The sequence below is a fragment of the Nicotiana tabacum genome, chromosome 5, assembly GCF_000715075.1.
Source record: "Nicotiana tabacum cultivar K326 chromosome 5, ASM71507v2, whole genome shotgun sequence".
NCBI lineage: Eukaryota > Viridiplantae > Streptophyta > Magnoliopsida > Solanales > Solanaceae > Nicotiana > Nicotiana tabacum.
In genome coordinates, this window is record NC_134084.1 from 121,245,078 (window position 1) to 121,265,169 (window position 20,092).

Below are 20,092 nucleotides of genomic sequence, written 5' to 3' on the forward strand. Positions count from 1 at the left end.
ACCAAAAAATATATTCTATAAAGTAAGTCATTTTCCATAAATCAATACATATCCCTTCATACCAAACACACATCAACTCCATTCAAATTAATAATCTAAGTGAATAATTAGTTGAGATGTCGAGCAAGAACTGACTCTAAATGATTTTTGATTTATATTGAAGAAAGAGTTATGGCTGAAGGACGTGAAAGGTAAGAGAATATGCTGGCTGAGAAGAGCAATAAAGCCTCAGCAATTAGGAGAATATTGCACCAAAATAGAAATACCTAATAGCTCTATTTGTATTACAGTTCCATCGAAATGAGACGGTAAATCCACAGCCAGAGTCACTCACAAAGAGAAAGCATGGAAAACAAACACTTGAAGAGTTTATCGCAAATGGGTTACTATCATTTTCGATTACTAATACGATATCTTGACTTATGTAATATCATTTTGGTAAGACTTATGCAAATTGGTTAATTATAAATCAAAATAGTATTCGTGCTAGTGAAGAAGAATATGAAATTATAGTTGAAATGATTGCTTTATTTCAAAAAAGACAAAATTCAAAGTTGCCCCGCATTGTACCCGCATTAAACCCGCCCCGCTCTGCCCGCCCCGCTTTATAAATTTTAAAAATTGTTTTAACCCGCCCCGCCCCCCATCAAACAATACCCGCCCGCCCTGCACTCCCCTCCCCGCTCCCTTGCCATCCCTTATTAAGCTTTTAGCAAACTAGACATTTTTCAACTAAATTAGAGATTGCCTGGAGTATTTGTCTTCTACATTTTAATTAATGTCGAAATCATTTTTCGGCAATGAATTTTAGCGTCCTCCGTACATATTGTTAATAACTTGACATTGCAAACGCCCACTTTATGACAGAAACAAGGAGAATGGCCTGCCCAGTGGGCGGTTGATTTTTTTATTTTTAATTTTTTCTAGCACTCGAATAAAATTTAGTGATTTTTCATTCCTATACACTATTTGAAACTTTATTACGAAAAATATTTATATTTTAATATTTACGCGACCTAAACACATTTTAGTTATAAAATATATACTACAATCCACCTTAAAAGGCTCTCAATCCATTATTTGTGTCTTCAATCAAGGGATTTAGTTACACCATTTTTCTTTTTTCTCTCTTTTCTCCCCTCTTCTCTCCAAACAAATGCATTTTAGATTTTTTTTCCTACGTGTATTCAGTATTTTATTTCTCAATATTTTAGTGGTGATCGAAATCTAAAAATCTGGAAAGGAGCAAAGGGATGGGCTTGTTAAAAATAGTAATAAACTTGTTTTCATTTGTCCACATTTGTTTAGATTTGTTTACATTAATTTAATGTTTTCATATTAGAAAAGAGTGAGGTGTGGACATGTGTGAATTTGTGTGAACTAGTATAGGCATATATGGACTAGTGTGTACATGTGTGGACTTAATTAATATGTACACATGAAGTTTAGGCTAGATACATGTAGGAGTTCTACTATAAATACCCATGTATGCTAGCCATTTGGAGCAAGTGAAGTTGAATAGAAATCATCCTTTCCTCCACCTCTCTAATAGTGAGTTTTTGAGTATTTGTTTAGTTGTCTTGATCTCTCAAAAATTTCTAACATTTGGTATCAGAGCTTGTGTGTTGAGAGACAACCAAACTTGGAGAAAAGATGACAAACATTAATGGAACACCATTCCAAGTTCCTATGCTCACAAAAGAGAACTATGGGAATTGGTGTATTCGAATGAAGGCCTTGCTTGGTGCTTATGATGTTTGGGAACCGGTAGAGTCTGGAGTTGATGACGCGGAAGATATCGCATCCACAAATAAGAAAGATCAAAAGGCACTCACTCTCATCCATCAAGGTTTGGATGACAAGATGTTCGAGAAGGTTGCAAATGCGACAACCTCCAAGCAAGCATGAGACATTCTTCAAATTTCCTTTAAAGGTTTGGACAAAGTAAAAAAGGTTCGTCTCTAGACCTTAAGACGAGAGTTTGAATCATTGCATATGAAAGAAAATGAATCTGTTTCAGATTACATTTCAAGAGTTTTGGCTATTGTCAATCAAATGAAAAGATATGGTGAAGAGTTGAAGGATGATAGGGTCGTTGCAAAAATACTACGATCCCTAGATTCAAATTTTGATTATATTGTTGTTGCTATTGAAGAGTCCAAAGACTTGGACACCATGATCATAAATGAACTTTCGAGTTCTTTGCAAGCCCGTGAAGAAAAATTGAAGAAACCGAAAGAAGAATCGGTTGAAAAGGCGTTGCAAGCAAAACTTTCCTTCAAGGAAAAAGATGAAAGGCGTGGTTCACAGCAAAGAGGTCGTGGAAATGGAAGAGGTCGTGGTAGAGGAGGAAAAGGTGGTAGTCAACCACCAAATAGAGACAATAAAAGCCAAGACTATAGTCAAAGAAGAGGTCATGGAAGAGGCAAAGGATGGAGACAAAATCAAGGAAGGTATGACAAATCGAATGTTGAATGTTATACTTGTCATAAATTTGGACATTTTTCCTGGGAATATAAAGATAATTCAGAGGAGAAAAAAAAATTGTGGAGAGCAAAAATGAAGATGAAGATGCCACTCTACTTCTTGCATGCAAAGGAGAAGAAAGTGATGAAAAGAACAAATGGTACCTTGACTCCGGTGCAAGTAGTCATATTTGTGGAAAGAAAAATTTATTTGTGGAGCTTAAGGAGCTAAATGGTGGCCCAATCACTTTTGGAGACTCTTCACGAGTTCAAATCAAAGGAAAAGGTACGATTTTAATTCGCTTAAAAGATGGAAGTCATCAATTAATCTCCAATGTTTTGTATGTGCCGGAGATGAAAAGTAATATTTTAAGTTTGGGACAACTTTTGGAGAAAAATTATGACATTCATTTGAAAGACAAAAAGTTGTATATGAGAGATGAAAGGGGAATATTGTTAGCCAAAGTACCTATGGCTAATAATAAAATGTTCATCTTATATATTCAAAATAATGTTCTGAGGTGCTTGTTTTCATGTGCCAAAGATTCATCTTGGCTTTGGCATATGAGATTTGGTCACTTGAATTTTGATAGCCTAAGGTTGATGAAGAAGGAAAGCATGGTGAATGGATTGCCAACAATTGATCATCCCAACCAACTTTTTGAAGGATGTCTCTTTGGAAAGCAAGCAAGAAAAAACTTTCCTAAAGAATCTTTAACAAGAGCAAGATGCCCTATCGAGTTAATTCACATGGATGTGTACGGACCTATCAAGCCATCTTCACTTGGTAAAAGTAATTATTTTTTACTTTTCATTGATGATTTTTCTCGAAAAACTTGGGTTTATTTTTTGAAGGCAAAATCGGAAGTGTTTGAAACCTTCGAAAAGTTTAAGAGCATGGTGGAGAAGCAAAGTAGCTATCAAATTAAGTCACTTAGGTCTGATAATGGTGGAGAATTCACTTCAAATGAATTCAAGATTTTATGTGAGAGAAATGGAATTTGTCATTACTTGACAGTTCCGAGATCACCACAGCAAAATGGCGTCGTGGAGAGAAAGAATCGAACTATTCTCAACATGGTGAGGAGTATGTTGAAGAGCAAAAATATGCCAAAAGAGTTCTGGGCTGAAGTTGTTGCTTGTGCGGTGTACTTATCAAATCGGTGTCACACCAAAAGTGTTCGTGGAAAAACACCACAAGAGACATGGAGCGGTTTCAAGCCAAAAGTTGCTCATTTGCGAGTTTTTGGGAGCATCGTATATGCACATGTGTCAGATGAGAAGAGGTCTAAGCTTGATGACAAAAGTAAGAGGTATGTCTTCATTGTCTATGATCAAATTTCTAAAGGTTATAAATTTTATAACCCCAAAAATGACAAAGTCACCATAAGAAGAGATGTTGAGTTTGATGAAGATAATGCTTGGGAGTGGAAATCTAAAGAGCAAGAATACTCTTTTAGTCCATTCTTTGAAGATGATGAAGAAGAAGATGGGGAGTAGGATATACACCACCTTTAACACCTCTGCCACAAGATCAAGAAGTTGGGGAATCAAGCTCAAGTTCAAGTGAAGTACCTCACAAGAGTAGAAGTCTCTGTGACTTGTATGAAAACACGGAAGTGGTAAGAAATGACTTGTATGATTTTACTCATTTTTGTTTGCTGGTGGACAGTGAGTCTCTAAGCTTTGAAGATGCTTGCCAAAATTCCAAATGGAGGGATGCAATGGATGAAGAAATTAAAGCTATAAAAAAGAATGACACATGGGAATTGGTCACACTTCCAAAAGGAAAAAGCACCATTGGAGTCAAATGAGTGTACAAGCTAAAGAAGAATTCCAAGAGAAAAATAGAAAGGTACAAAGCAAGATTGGTAGCTAAAGTCTACAAGCAAAAGTCCGGTATTGACTATGATGAAATATTTGCGCCGGTTGCTCGTTTGGAAACAATTCGCTTTGTCATTGCTTTGGCGGCACAAAATCAATGGAAAATCCATCAAATGGATGTGAAGTCGGTTTTCTTGAATGGCGTATTGGAGGAAGATGTCTATATTGATCAACCTTCAGGATATAAGGTTGAAGGACACGAAGATAAAGTCTTGAAATTAAAGAAGGCTTTATGTGGGTTAAAGCAAGCCCCGCGAGCTTGGAATAGTAGAATTGACAAATATTTCCAAGCAAATGGTTTTTCTAATCGTCCACATGAACATGCCCTCTATGTAAAGATTGCTAAAAATGGTGACATATTACTTGTTTGCTTGTATGTAGATGACTTGATATTTACAGAAAATAATCCAAAGATGTTTGAAGAATTCAAGAAAGCAATGGCTAGAGAATTTGAGATGACGGACATTGGCCTAATGTCCTATTATCTTGGAATTCAAGTAGCACAGAGGAAGGATGTCATTTTTATTTCTCAAGGAGAGTATGCAAAAGAAATTCTCAAGAAATTTGAGATGGAGAATTGCAATCCCGTAAGCACCCCCATTGAATGTAGAGTTAAAATATCCAAGTATGGAGATGGAGATAGAATCAATCCCACATTTTTCAAGAGTCTTATTGGAAGCTTAAGGTATTTGTCATGTACAAAGCCGGATATTCTTTTTGGAGTTGGACTCCTGAGTCGCTTTATGGAAACTCCTACTACCTCGCACTTAAAGGTAGCTAAAAGAATACTTCGGTACATCAAAGGTACGCTTGATTATGGAATTCTTTATTCATCTTCTAAAGAATCCAAATTCGTGGGATATTGTGATAGTGACTGGGTTGGTGATATTGATGATCGGAAAAGTACTACTGGGTTTATTTTCTTTCTTGGAAATTCCACATTTACATGGAATTCTAAGAAGCAACCAATTGTGACTTTGTCAACTTGTGAAGCAGAGTATGTAGCAGCTTGTTCGTGTGTTTGCCATGCAATTTGGTTAAGGAGCTTGTTGGAAGAACTTCATCAACCACAGAACGATGCTACAAAGATTTTTGTTGACAACAAATCGGCTATAGATTTAGCCAATAACCCGGTATTTCATGAAAGAAGCAAGCATATCGATACGAGATATCATTTTATTAGAGATTGCATATCTAATAAAGTTGTGGAGCTTGAGAATGTGAAGTCTGGAGATCAAATTGCGGATATTTTCACCAAGCCTTTAAAGATTGACGCCTTTCAAAAGTTAAGGATGGCACTTGGAGTAATGAAACAAGTTTAAGGAGGGATGTTAAAAATAGTAATAAACTTGTTTCCATTTGTCCACATTTGTTTAGATTTGTTTACATTAACTTAATGTTTTCATACATATAGTTAGAAAAAAGTGAGGTGTGGACATGTGTGAATTTGTGTGAACTAGTGTAGGCATGTATGGACTAGTGTGTCCATGTGTGGACTTAATTAATATGTACACATGAAATTTAGGCTAGATACATGTAGGAGTTCTACTATAAATACCCATGTATGCTAGCCATTTGGAGCAAGTGAAGTTGAATAGAAATCATCCTTTCCTCAACCTCTCTAATAGTGAATTTTTGAGTGTTTGTTTAGTTGTTTTGCTCTCCCAAAAATTTCTAACAAGGCTTAGCCAGTCACCCACGTTACCTCACAAATTTAGAAGCTTTCCTTTATCAACCAAACCAAATACTATCAAAAAAATCAAGAAGAAGGCTAAAAAATGGTACTCCATATTTCTAAAGCAGATCTTATTATTGAGGAACCAAGAGAAAGACGAAAAAAGCATACAAAGAAAACGTAGAAGTTCAGGCACAGACCTCTGTCAGGTTTTCTGTGCATCAAATTATAACTCTCCCTTCTTAATTGAATATTAAAATACTCCCTTCTAAAGTAAACCACTTCAACTATAAAGGGCGGAAATGAATCTCAGATTAATTTCAAAATAAACAAATCCTAAACAAACAAAAAAGAAAGCTTAAAAAAAAGGTGCTACGAAAAAGTGTAGACTCTGCGGTGTTTCCATACCTATACACTATTGTGGTGTTATCTCATATTATTTCTATTCAATTATATACAATTATAATATTATACCACGTAAATATAATTTTTATACAAATTTTATATAATATGTTTTTTGTATATTTTGTATCTGATTTATATATATTAAAAATAAATTTCATACAACTGATTATATATTATACAACTTATCTACAACTTATTTACAATTTTCATATATTCTACCCAGTTATATACAACTACAATATCATACAACTTAAATACAATTTTTACACAATATTGTTCAACTTTCATACAATATTTAAATAGAAAAAATATATATAAACAACAGAATATATTTTTTCTACAATTTTACTACAACTTTACTACAATTTTTGCAGTATAATATATGTCATGTCTTCTTCTTCTTCTTCTTCGAGTTTCAATCTTAAATTCAGCCAAAATCAAGTCTAATCTTCACCAAAACATCCTCAAAATTGAGATATAAACTCCAAACCATATTCCCAATTGTTTGCAACAACATCCAATCCAAACAAATAATGGTTTTTGAAAACCCAAATTCGAATTCAAAGCTTCAAAGCTTTTTAATGGGTGTCAATAGTGAAATTGCCCTCTTTTCCTTTGCTTTACATTACTGGAATTAGGGATTGAGAGATAGAGAGAGACGTAGAGAGAATTCCTAATTGTTTGCAAAAACACCCAATTCAAACAAATAATATTTTTTGAAAACCCAAATTCGAATTCAAAGCTTTAAAGCTTTTTAATGGCTGTCAATGGTGGAATTGATGCTCTCTTTTCCTTTGCTCTACATTATTGAAATTAGAAATTGAGAGATAGAGAGAGACGTAGAGAGAGAAAGAGCGCATGAGAGAGAGAGAGAGAGCACATGAGGGAGAGAGAATAAGGATGAGAAATAATTGATTCATAAAGGGATACTCATTTAATTCCTAAAGTGTATATAATTGGTAAATTTGTATATAGGAGGTAATTAAGTTAAAACTTGAGTAGGGAGGGTAATAAAGTTTCCAATGGTGTATAGGTATGTAAAAATCCCTAAAATTTATGTGAGGTACTGTTATAAAATTATTTCAAACAAAAAAAATACAAGCATAAAAGAGGTTCTGTTCATTTGGGCCTGGACCAATCCTCAGCCGGCCCATTATCCCATTCCGGCTAAAAGGGGCAAATAGTACGGGCTGGCCAGTTTTCGAACTGGTCATTCAAAAAATAGTCAGCGTTTGTAAAGTCATTGAAAAATAATCACTATTTTGCTGCGACCGGTCCAGCATAATATACTGGAGATCAGTGCACCTGTGTATGAACTTCCAGCATATTATGTTGGAACTCCAACACGCAGAAAGTTCCAGCATAATAAACTGTAGATTGGAGCACCTATGTATGAACTTCCAGCATATTATGCTGGACCGGTATATTATACTGGAACTCCAGTATATTCTGATGGAGTTCTAGTATACTTATGTTGGAACTCCATTATAATATACTGGAGTTCCGGTATACTTATGTTGGAACTCCATTATAATATACTGGAGTATTTTTCTGGATTTTGACAATATTTTTGTTTAGATTTATCTTTACATGAAAAGTGGCTAAATATTGTTTACTTTTAAAACTATAACTATTTTTGAATGACCACTTGTAAATCTAGCTATTTTTGAATTTCTCTGGGCTAAAAGAGTACTAGATTTAACACATAAAATTACATTGAAAAGAAAATGTAAATGGGCCTACTTCTCACGCAGTCGCACGTATTACTTATTGGGCCTAAAAAATTAGGACTTGGAATTGGGTAGGGGCCACGGGAACGCAGGCCCCCGCTATCACAAATTATGATGTAGGCTCGACCACTTTGATCGATCTTAGGCGGGCACCTCTCCCATAGTGCAATGGAGGTCATCAGCCTAGGCCATGGGCCTTATTGATTCATTGACCCCGTTCAAGTAAGTATGCTCCTGGGGGGAAGTGCACGGTTAGCCACTAATAACATATGTATTTACTTTTAAGTTACTGTTTAAAATATTTTTAGTCTTTAGCCACTGCTTTAATAAATTTTAATTGCCCGGACAAAAATACCCTTCTGCTCATTTTCTTAACTTTTGAACTTAACTTCAGGACTACATGTCCTTAACTTTTGAACTTGTAACTCTAAGTTCAGGACTTCAGGACTACATGTCCTTAACTTTTGAACTTGTAACTCTAAGTTCAGGACTTCATGACTAGATGTCCTTAACTTTTGAACTTAACTTCAGGACTTATGGGCTACATGTCCTTAACTTTAGGACTATATGTCCTTAACTTTTGAATTTGGAACTCTAAGTTCAGGACTTCATGACTACATGTCCTTAACTTTAGGACTACATGTCCTTAACTTTTGAATTTGGAACTCTAAGTTTAGGACTTCATGACTACATGTCCTTAACTTCAGGACTTCAGGGCTACATGTCCTTAACTTTAGGACTACATGTCCTTAACTTTTGAATTTGGAACTCTAAGTTCAGTACTTCAGGACTACATGTCCTTAACTTTTGAACTTAACTTCAGGACTACATGTCCTTAACTTTTGAACTTGGAACTTTAAGTTCAGAACTTCAGGACTACATGTCCTTAACTTTTGAACTTGTAATTCTAAGTTCAGGACTTCAGGAGTACATGTCCTTAACTTTTGAACTTAAAACTAAAATCAAACAAAAATAGGAAAACTATCCCATATAAATAAATAACATGGGTTAAAACAGAGTTCGTTGTGACTTGCGGCCTACTCTGTTCTCTCACATTCTTCTACCCAAACAAAAGCCTAAAATAATACCAAATTTCATCTCATGGATTTGGTTCGTGGTGAAGCTGTTGGTCAAGGAAGTTTTGGAAAAGTCAATTTTGCAATACCCACAAAGCAGAGTACTCAAATTCTTCCATTGATGGTAGTAAAGTCATCTTGGGTTTCTCACTCTGCTACTCTCAGCAACAAGAAGAATAACATATTTTCATTTGGGAAGGAATGGGTAACACTGTCTTTTCATATTAATTTTAATAGACTAGTGGCTACTTTTGCTTAGCATTAAAAATGCAAGATAAAAAATAAATACCACTTTAAAAAGTGGCTACCCCATACAATTTTTACTATGTTCCTGTGTGTTCTCACTTCTCAGCCCATTTCTTATACTAAGCCTTTCGCTTCCCTTTTCCTAACTGCCAATGTGGGACTGAAATCGTTACACCAATTAGTTTATTTTTTTATTTATTTTTATTTTTTCTACATTTCACATTATTTAGATATTCCCCCAATCCGATCTATTGAACAAGCATAAATTTCTTTTTGGTAATTGTAAGTGTTAGTAAATTTCAGAAACTCATTTCTTATTAAAAAAAAGTGGGTATCTTTCTGAAAAATTTCTAAATGAGTACTTTGAAACCTTTTAGTTTTATCAACAAAAAAACAAGAGACTGATCCAAAATCTCCAAGTTTTATCATGAGTTAAATTTAGATTTCATTTCAATTTTACTTAACCTACGTACTCAATAAATATTAAAGTTACTGAAAAATCGTAGAACTTCAAATGCCATAACTTTAATTATTTATCTTTTATTTTTTTAGTCTAAAACATCCTCTCAATCCAGTTTATTAAACGAGCATAAATTTCTTTCTGCTAATTGGAAGTCTTAGTAAATTTAAGGAACTCGTTATTCGTAATATGAAAAACTGGATTGTCTCTCTAATGAATATTTTAAAGAATATGTTACACCTTTTAGTTTTTATTAATAAAATAAGAGACTGGTTCAAAATGGTCCAACTTGACCTTAAAAAGCAAAATGTGACACTTAAATTCAGAATAGAGTACAAAATCGAAGCCTAGAGTAAAAGGAAAAGAAAGGTAACAGCTTGTTCACCTATTTCTCCGGAAGTTTGTGCTTTTGGTTTTAGTCATATGAATTTTTTTTCATTGCATTTCTCCATTTCTTCGACATAAAAATAAAAAGTGATATCGAATGTGAAATAGCGTTCCGTTGTCTACCAAATCCTGCACATCAAATGGAGTCGAATAAGAAGTTATTAAAGTTAATGAAAAATCTTAGAACTTTAGGGGTGTGTTTGGTGTAACGGAAAATGTTTTCCGTGGAAAATGTTTTCGAAGAAAATGTTTTCTTGGAAACTTATTCATTTTTAATTATTTGGTACGCAAATTAATGAAATACTTCTTAAGAGTATTCATAAATAATTTAGATACAATAAACATGAAGCCATAAACTTTCGAACCAACAACTTTCCGAACCTGCAAATTTCATAAACTTCTGAACCGCTAAACTTTCGAACCCGTAAACTTTATAATTGGAGGAAAATGAGTTCATAAGGAAAATATTTTCCAACACATTTAATCCAACCAAACATGGGAAAATTGGACCAGAAAATATTTTCATTCATACCAAACACACCCTAGGTGTAATAAAAACTTACACATGCAGTACGTTTTCATTCATCCGCATTTCGTGCAGGAAAAATAAACGGAAAATGATCAGCTGCAGAAATTTCCCACATCTCAGAAGAGAAACTTTCCAGGTAACAAGGTATAATCTGTTTAAGCATAAACTTGCTATCTCATTATAATTCTGCAGCTTAAAATCCCTAACTAAACTTTTTCTTTGAAAAGCTAAAAACACAGTCAGGGGTACATTATTGGTTCCTATATCACAAAGTAAAATTTTAGCATCCTAACACCTAGAAAACAAAAACAAAAAAAAAAACAAATTTTACACTTCCACAAGCACATACAGCACCACTTTACAAGTAGCAACTTAGCTGCATATCATACACTGGCCAGTTCCGGCATGGACGGTCAACTAGAACTGGACCATTCAGTATAAAAGTAAAGTAGTAGTGTACACCACAACTATGTGGTGTCTTGGCAATAGTTCGCCCGAGTTTCAGCAGAATACTGCAATGCATGTCATACTAACTGCTCTCGTGGTCTGGCAAGCCAGAGAGAGCTGAGAGCTCGAAGACGTGAAAAATATTCATTTATTGCAAGAAGAGCACGGGCCGATTGTCTGGTTGTCAATACACGATGCATCTGTTGCAATGTTTGTTGTCGCAGGTTGTCCGCCTGTTAAAAGTTGCCAGAAAGATACAAAGACTTAGCTTCACATAGCTTGCCAATAAAACTAACATAACAAACCAGCTACCACTGAACGTGGAGTTATTACATCTCATTGCTACAGGTTCATAAACATGGCAACTTTCTTGAATCATATGTTTCATGTCAAAACCTTCTCTAACCTTGCCAATAGTAGTCCGCATTTGACACAAGTACAGAATGCCGATTGTTGACTTCAGAACGCTCGCAAACATAAAGTATTACTTAATCTATAACATTGTCAAAGGACATAAAAGAGGATAACGTGATTTTTTTTTTTACCAGACCTCCAGAGTGACATTCGCTTGCCCCTAACCCCCACCCCCCTGATTTCCACTGCTTAAGTGGCCGAACGTGTTTACAGCATTTCCATCATTTAAACAACTTAAACAAAGAATAGGCAGCAGCAGCAAAAATAAAGTTACCTGACGAAGAAAACCTTCAAGAGTCCCTAATTTGCCCATTGCCATTGCCATTTGACCCATGTAATTAGCTACATCCCCTGATGACCCTTCTGGAGCAGGAGATCCATTGGCTAATGTCTCAGCCAAGGATTGCTGCAACGCCTCCATACCTTGTGAAAGAGCATCTTCTGCTTGATGGGATGACTGCTGCAAGTTGTAAATGCCCGCTAACTGCTGCTCGGTCAGCGGCTCTAACTGATTGACTAGAAGCTGCATTACCAAACAAATCATTTCAGGAAACATGTGAAAAATAGCAAAATAAAATAATGCATAATTGCTTATAAAGAAACTTCCATACGGCTTAGAAATAGCATATTAAACTTCCAATTTCTCCGAAGAATGTTATCTAGCTTAGCAATTTGAGGTTTTTAATTTATCACGATGGATGATGCATGAAAAATTGACAAGAATAAAAGCAAATACGGTCTATAGCACTCATATAATTCCGGCACAAAAATGCCGTAAATTGACAAAGTGAAAGCACATTAACAATAGATGCAACTGGAGGTCTGCTAACATCACCAAGCTGAAGAAGGCCAGGAAACCTCATACGCCAATAAGGATACAGATAACCACACATTTTGATCCAAGCTTTTGCTTCTAGGAATCAGGTTGTTTAGAGATAGTAGTATGCAGTGGACACGATAAGAAAACCAAGAGCTTCAAAACAATAATTGCACATCCATGCCATTTGAAGGAGAATCTCAGACCTTACCTATCCAAGGACACGAGACTGCAATGATGGAGTTATAAATGATAGCGACATAAAATTACAATTGTACACAGCGCGGCACCTCATTCATTCGAAAAGTGAAACCATCCAATGTTTAGCAAATATTCTAGACGTTCACAAGCATAAATCAATGAAGTGCAACACATCACTAGAAACTTGTTAGACCTGCTAACAACAGGACCTTTTCATACTTAATCAAAGAGTGTAACAGCTATTTATAATCCTACACAGGGAAAGTCTAGATGGGAAATGCAGAAGAACAGATGCAGAATTGCACACATATGAGAGCAAAAAAGAGGTCACCTTAAGAAGTTCGGACGGGCGGAAGCCACCAATCCACATAAAACACCGTTCAGCAGGGGTTTTCCACATCCCTGACAAGACATGGAATACGTCCGCTTTGGCTGCATTTCCTTTCACCCTAAAGACCTCATCAAAGTGTGCAGTGACATTATTCACAATACTTCGCAGTTCAGGGTCACTTGCATGTGCATTGACAGCGGTCCTTAGCTCATTGATGTGTTTGTTGTGTTCTTCTAACCATCGACTATATTCTGCATCAAATGCTAAGGGCCCTGCAGAACAGCATAATCTAAATGTTATCTTAGCATGAGGAAATTAACTTTTTGGGAAGTGCAATCAGAAACTAGATAATGAGATGAACATATCTTATTAAAATAAGCCAGCCTAATACAAAAGAGTCATGCATTAAACTGCCTGCATAAAGCACCAACTGATTCATTCATTATCTGTATCATGGCAACCATCATAAGCGTGAGAAATATCAACATCGACCAAGTCCATTCACCCACAGCTTCACAACTTTTGATATAGGGTCAAAGCAATGACACGAGGACCTATTGGATGATGCAGTTTACCTTGTTCCTCATATTCAAATTTAATGATCAGCTACAGCGAATAAACATGAAGATGGATGTCACAAATTTTCTCATTAACTAAGTCCAGTTAATCAGGGAAAATCAAGAAAACTGAAGTTCTCCAATCTTCTTCAAGTAGAAAAAAGATATTATTTCAGTCTTATTTGCTTCCTAAACACAGACCACGCAACGCACAATGTATGAGAGACGAACTCTTCCAGGAAAGGAACTGAAAAGGGCATAGTGGACGCTTCTCTGTCTTAGTGAAACCGATTATTCTGATTCTACTCAGATTTCCTAGAACTACTCAACCCCGGTCAACTTCACATATGAGAGGCACAGTAGATGATTTTAACGATATTATAGCTGATACAACGCAGAGTATTAACAAACTTTGGCTGTTACAGTAACATGAAATAACAATCCACTCCTAGCTCAATTAAGTATCAAGAAATGATACATCCTCAGCAAATCTAGAAGCAGCCCAGCGATTTTCTTGTTTGTTGAAATAAAAAAAGGAAGCTAAGGCACAAGTTAAATGATGAGCAATAGGCATACCATTGGCACCCACTCCATTTGATTGATCTGCTATGTTTGAAATGTACTTCCCCTTCAGTTGGACAAGAACCCAATATAAGAAAAGATTGTGAAACCTCCTCAGGTTGTTCTACGAAAGCACGTGAAAGGACAGAAGCCAATACCTGTTGACGTGCTCTCTGAAGGTCCTGCTCCAACTGCGATAGCTTCAGCCGGCTGTTCTCCAACTGTTGAACATATGCCTACAGCATAAGCACTGAATTAGTCATTTAAAGACAAGTGAGAAACAATCAGCTGACATAATCTCTTCAGCATCCCTCGTTTACTAAAATGACAAACTAGTGCGCGAGGTACAGGCTTATATTACATATCAACGGGGGGAAAGGAAAACAAAAGGAGGAGAATGAGAGAAGAAAGGTTTACTTTTTTCCTCAATCTACTTTTTCTAGCAGCTTCACGGTTCTGGGCAAGTCGCCGCAGTGTCTGAAAGCAGTGATAAATAAGCAAAAAGAATATCAGAATGGAACATGAGTTCTCCTCTTCTAAGAACTAAATAGTGCGGGAAAAAAAGGGGACCTTTTGATCCAAGACTTTTTCTTTTGATTTATCACTGGATTGACCTGCCTCAATCTGCATAACAGAAGAGAATTTTCATATATGACTGAAACATAAAAACACATATCAGTAATGACAAACATCATACGTTCAACTTAAGACATTTCCGCTAACTTTTCAATACAGATGAAACAAATAGCAATTATTGAAACTAAAAGGTCCACCACAATAAATAATTCTCCTGTTACTTGAGGAGAAATTTTCTGTTACTTGTACAAACTCTTCAGTTAAAGCGATTACATATTTGCAAACCAAACACTCGAGTATGAAATTGAAGTAATGTACATACTCAGCCAATTACTGATCAATACCAACTAGTTTGGGATAGGTCAACATGAATCCTCTGTACTATTCCAACTTTCTCAATTCTTTACAATACAAAATAAATGTCCTTCATTTTAGACTAATAATTTAATAATACGCCCTCCATCCCATTTTGTATCGCCATATTTTATGGTGAGTTATATACTATATTGACAGTATTGAGAAACATTAAAGTAATGATGCAAAAGTTAATTTAACAAAGAAAACATAAGATTGAAGTTTAAAAGTTGAATAATTTAATGAATTTGAATTGTTGGGAGTTGTGGAAGTTGCATAGAGATGGAATATGTCAAGCATTTTGAGACATCCCAAACGATAAAGTTATATAAGATGGGACAGAGGGAGTAGTAAATAACTTGTCACTTAAGGTAAATTAGCGTTTTCTAGCACTAGAGATTCTACAAATTTCACACTTATCCTTACATGAACATACAAGTGCTCAGATAGAACATCTCGAGAAACACTGCAACTTATGTAAGTGTAATAACAACTAAACCTCAACCCGTACTTGTCGGTTCGCTTATATGTCCCCTTTTGCTTCTATTAAGTTTCATTCTTAGCCAAATCCGCATTGATTCAAAGAGATTGCAGGTCTTTACCGACCAAAGAGAAATGGTCTAAGAGAGGCTAAGAGATGAAACCAAGACAAGCAGAGTAAACTACCAGCTGATTTTTATCATCTCCATCCATGTCAGTTGAAGTATCAGTGCGTGAACCAGAATCTGCCATGTTTGACTCTCCCCAATTCTCATGATGAGTGCCTGATGCTGAAACCAGGTTTGATTGCAATAACATTGTCTGAGATCTCGGAGTAGCAGTAGGTAAACTTGTATTTGAAGGAGCTAAAGTCTGCAAGCTCAACGGAAGGAAAAAAAGGAGATATCAAAATTGGCTAAATGCCTCACCAGGCCTTTGGACATCTCTGCCAATATCAGATTAACAGTTTCTACTTCTCTTTAGGAAGACATGGGGAGAGAATAATGCCATAATTACCCTATTGATGGTTCCAGAGACTTCAAAACCCACTGCTGGATTAGTTGCAGATGTTGAATTAAATAGCGGACCTAAATCACCAAAAAGACAACAAAGACAAATTTATCAATGATAAGTACTATACAGGAAATGGTCAGTCTTCACATAAGACAAGTTCCTAGACAATTGAGGTTCAGGTATGAAGAAACAATAAAGAAACACAGGTGCTTTTCAGTAAATCTAGCATTTCTATTACAGTTGAAATCATCCTCTTATTTAGCATTGTCCAAACAGGAAGATCCAGAACAAGATGTATTTAAATAGTTTGGACTAGATGAACTTTAGTCTTCCTAACTCAAATTAGTCATCTCAATATCAAAAAACACTATTTACTTCATATACTATGTGATTGAACATATTTTTCGAAACCTATAGATATCTAAATAGGATTATTACTTTTTCGTAGATTATCTAAGAGGAATCATATTGTTAGAGTACCACATCAGTCGAGGGTATGAATTGTACTTTCTTTACATGCTTTTCGGCGACTCTCACCTCATGAACTAGTCTATTGGGGTAGAATTATGCCCAAGGTCCATTTTTCTTCTAGTAAAGTCAGACCAGGCAAATCCTAATGTTGAATTACTCAATGTTGGAGATTCATGTTATGTCATCCACATATCTCTATATGATCTAGAACAAGCCTAACATCATGAGCTAACTTTTGGAATTGACTTAAAGTTCAAAGTCCCACTTTTTAGACCTGACAAGGGTAGAAAAGCAAAGAGAATTCCGATACCATGATCAATCTCTTCAGCTCATCTAGGCTTTTCGGAGGTCTCAATACCCATAGATAATTTGCATTGAAAACAGAACTTGCTTATAAGATCATCGTAATGATTGTTTACAATGAGAGATCCCAATTGCTCTTAGAAACATTAAAGAGAAACATACTTGGTGCATATTGTAAGGCTGTAATTTAAGGAACGCTCGAACATACCAAGATTCTTTTGACGGATGACAGATAAGAAAGATAGGCAGACAAAGAACATGCAGGACAAAAGAGTTTAAACTTGGTTAGTCTTAAAAATACATACTTCGATTAACATTAGCGCCATCTCCAATACGGAATCCAAGATATTGCTCGAGCACCCCAAAATCAGACATTCTAGAAGTATTTGTATTGTTCGCTTCTGTGCCCCTGAAATCCAAAAAAGTACAGCCCCAACATATTATTAAACAGCAAATTATTCGAGATATCACCTTCATCATATACAACATATTACCAATGACATACAACTATTCTAGATTCACACTAACACAGTAATTACCCCCAGGAACTCTGAGAAACAACAGGATCATGAAATGGTTGAATACTCTTACCTCTTTTCATTCATTTCCGTTATTTCTAGGGACTAGTAGAGTTTAAGTAAGAATAGCTGATTTACTTAAACCATGAAATGGACCCTGCTGAATAAATAGAGTGAGACTATCCTACAACTCAGGTAGTCGCCTTTCAAACTAGAATAACTGTAGGCAGTGGCAGAGCTAAAGGTAAAGAAGGGGGTTCAATTGAATTCCCTTCATCTGGAAATTATACTGTGCAAGTAGGGAAATAATATGTTTTTTCAAACAAACATAAACTGTTAATGTGACCAGGAGGTCATGGGTTCGAGCAGTTGAAACAACCTCGTGCAGAAATGAAGGGTAAGGTTGCATACAATAAACCCTTATGGTTCGACCCTTCTCAGGACCCCGCATAGCAGGAGCTTAGCGCACCGGGCTGCCCTTTTATATAGAAATGGCTGAATCCCCTTAACATGAGGGAAGATTTAAGGTATAGCATTTTCCAATTTTTTCTGAATCTCCTTGCTAGAATTCCTGGCTCCAATTGAACCCCATTCCTTACCTTTAGCTCTGCCATTTAAGGTATATTTGATTTCCAGGGCCAAATTGAAAGACACAGGTCTTATATCCTAATCCAACTTAAGCTCATGATATACATGGCCTAATTCCCATAAAATCAATTCGCAAAACTTGAATTATTCCACATAAAAACAAGAATAAACAATAATCTCTGTCTCAAAGAAACTAAAAACAAGAGCAATAAATCTTCTCTAACCTTCAATAATTTGCATCGAACTAACTAAAATATAAATAAACAAAAAAAGAAGCTGTTAAGAGATATATACTTACATGGGATTAGAAACAGGCATCTGAGAAATGAAACTTGGCATTCCAATAGTACCACTTCTATTGCCTGCTGTACCAATCTTACTAGCCATGAATCACCATCATCATAATCAACAGTCACGAACCTCAGATCATATAATCAGAATCTCACAAAACCACAGATTAAATACACAAAAACCTCTTCAAATAGATGAATTAACACCACAACTAACAGTTGACTTAGTACAAAACTTCCAAAAATCCACCGCTTAATCGCTTCTACAAAGTGTCATATAAAGATCAAAAGAACTTCTAATACATATTCTCAAAATCCACCGTTCAATACAAATCAGACAAAAGTAGACCACTGAATTCAAGAAAATTACAGGACAAAAAAAACAGCTGTTCACTTATATCAAGACAAAAACTTTTTTAGACCCTCTTTATAAAAAAGCACCAAAAAGGTCAAAACTTGAATAAACCCAACTACTGCTTTATCAAATTGAGCAATACCCAGAAGCTGAAATTAGTAAAAGAGCTCAAGAAAATATGAATTTTCTATTTCCCACTATGTAGTTTTGCAAAGTTGGAGTTGTTCAATGAAATTGAGTAGTCACTGGTTCAATAAACTATTTTATCTACAATTTTCTATATCAAGACTGATTTTCTGCACAAAACTCAACGGACCCAATTTTTGTATCATTATTTTAATAACGTACATTATGTTTACGTGACATAATTTGACTAAAAAATTTATTTTTATCATTTTCTTTGGACGAATTAGTGTGAAAGTAGTATCATAAAAATTAAAAGTGGAAATATATATATTATATAAATGCCCATATCAGAGACGTGACGTTTAGATCATTCCAAAATACGCTAGCGCCCACGTCATTTTCAAGTGAACCTTTTCTTTCAACTTTCAAAGCCACCGAGATGAGAACCATCTTCCCAATTTGACTTTTGTACTATTCTGGAATATTTTATTATTCGCAAATTATTTAACCCACCTACATAACAACAGCAGTCTAATTTCAGATTCGTCCCAAAAGTCTTGGAAAATACACTTAGGATCCTCACAAGGGTTTTAGTTTTCACTTGCATAACTAATCCTACAACCTCATATTATGTATTTACCTTTTCTAGTGTGATTTGTGTGTTTTCCTCATCTTTTCTTGCTTTGTACGCTATTATTTAGATGTTTTTATGTCCAAAATTGTTAGGTATAATGGATTTGTTGGTTTAGATTGTGTTAATGGTTGGGCTTTTTGGTTTAGATATTATATTTGTTGTTAATTGGATATTCTCTATTCTCTTAAAGACTATGTAGGCGTTTGGACATAAGAATTGTAAAATTTCAAAAAAAAATCTTTTAAGGTGAAAATGATATTTGAAAAATAGAGTTGTGTTTGGACATGAATATAATTTTAGATTATTTTTTAAGTTTTGTGAGTGATTTGAGTAAAAATTTTGAAAAATATTTTTTTGGAGTTTTTTAAATTTTCGAAAAATTCCAAAATTCATTTTCAAGTGAAAATTAGAAATTTTATGACCAAACACCGATTTCGAAAAAAAATAAAAAAAAATTGTATGTCCAAACGGGCTCTAAGTTTACCACTTTTTAAAATTAAACCAAATTCCTTGCTATAAACAAGATTCTATGTTACTCCCCAATTACACCTAAATGCCAAATGATATAGTCAAACATCAAAATGAAGCCTTTTTCGTCCACCATCCTTTTCTTAATTACTTCGCATTCAAAATTCACTGACCGAAATTAACTTGAATTCACATCCAATACGCATACTAAAGAGAGTTTTAGCGCTTGTA

General features: G+C 35.2%; 1 protein-coding gene and 1 non-coding gene across 2 annotated transcripts; both read right to left on the reverse strand.

Moving 5' to 3' along the window:
* Positions 1–8,230: 8,230 nt before the first annotated feature.
* On the reverse strand, positions 8,231–8,389 carry LOC142181398 (U1 spliceosomal RNA). Its single transcript, XR_012710059.1, has one exon. It is a non-coding gene; the product is annotated as a U1 spliceosomal RNA (small nuclear RNA).
* Positions 8,390–11,379: 2,990 nt separating this feature from the next.
* LOC107782457 (TGACG-sequence-specific DNA-binding protein TGA-2.1) lies at positions 11,380–18,375 on the reverse strand. Its single transcript, NM_001325339.1, is given in 11 exon segments — positions 11,380–11,537; positions 11,993–12,241; positions 13,068–13,339; positions 14,201–14,252; positions 14,344–14,421; positions 14,603–14,662; positions 14,756–14,809; positions 15,782–15,967; positions 16,112–16,182; positions 17,188–17,291; positions 18,287–18,375. Coding segments are annotated over 11 exon segments (1,371 nt in total). The 3' UTR covers positions 11,380–11,381.
* Positions 18,376–20,092: the final 1,717 nt, after the last annotated feature.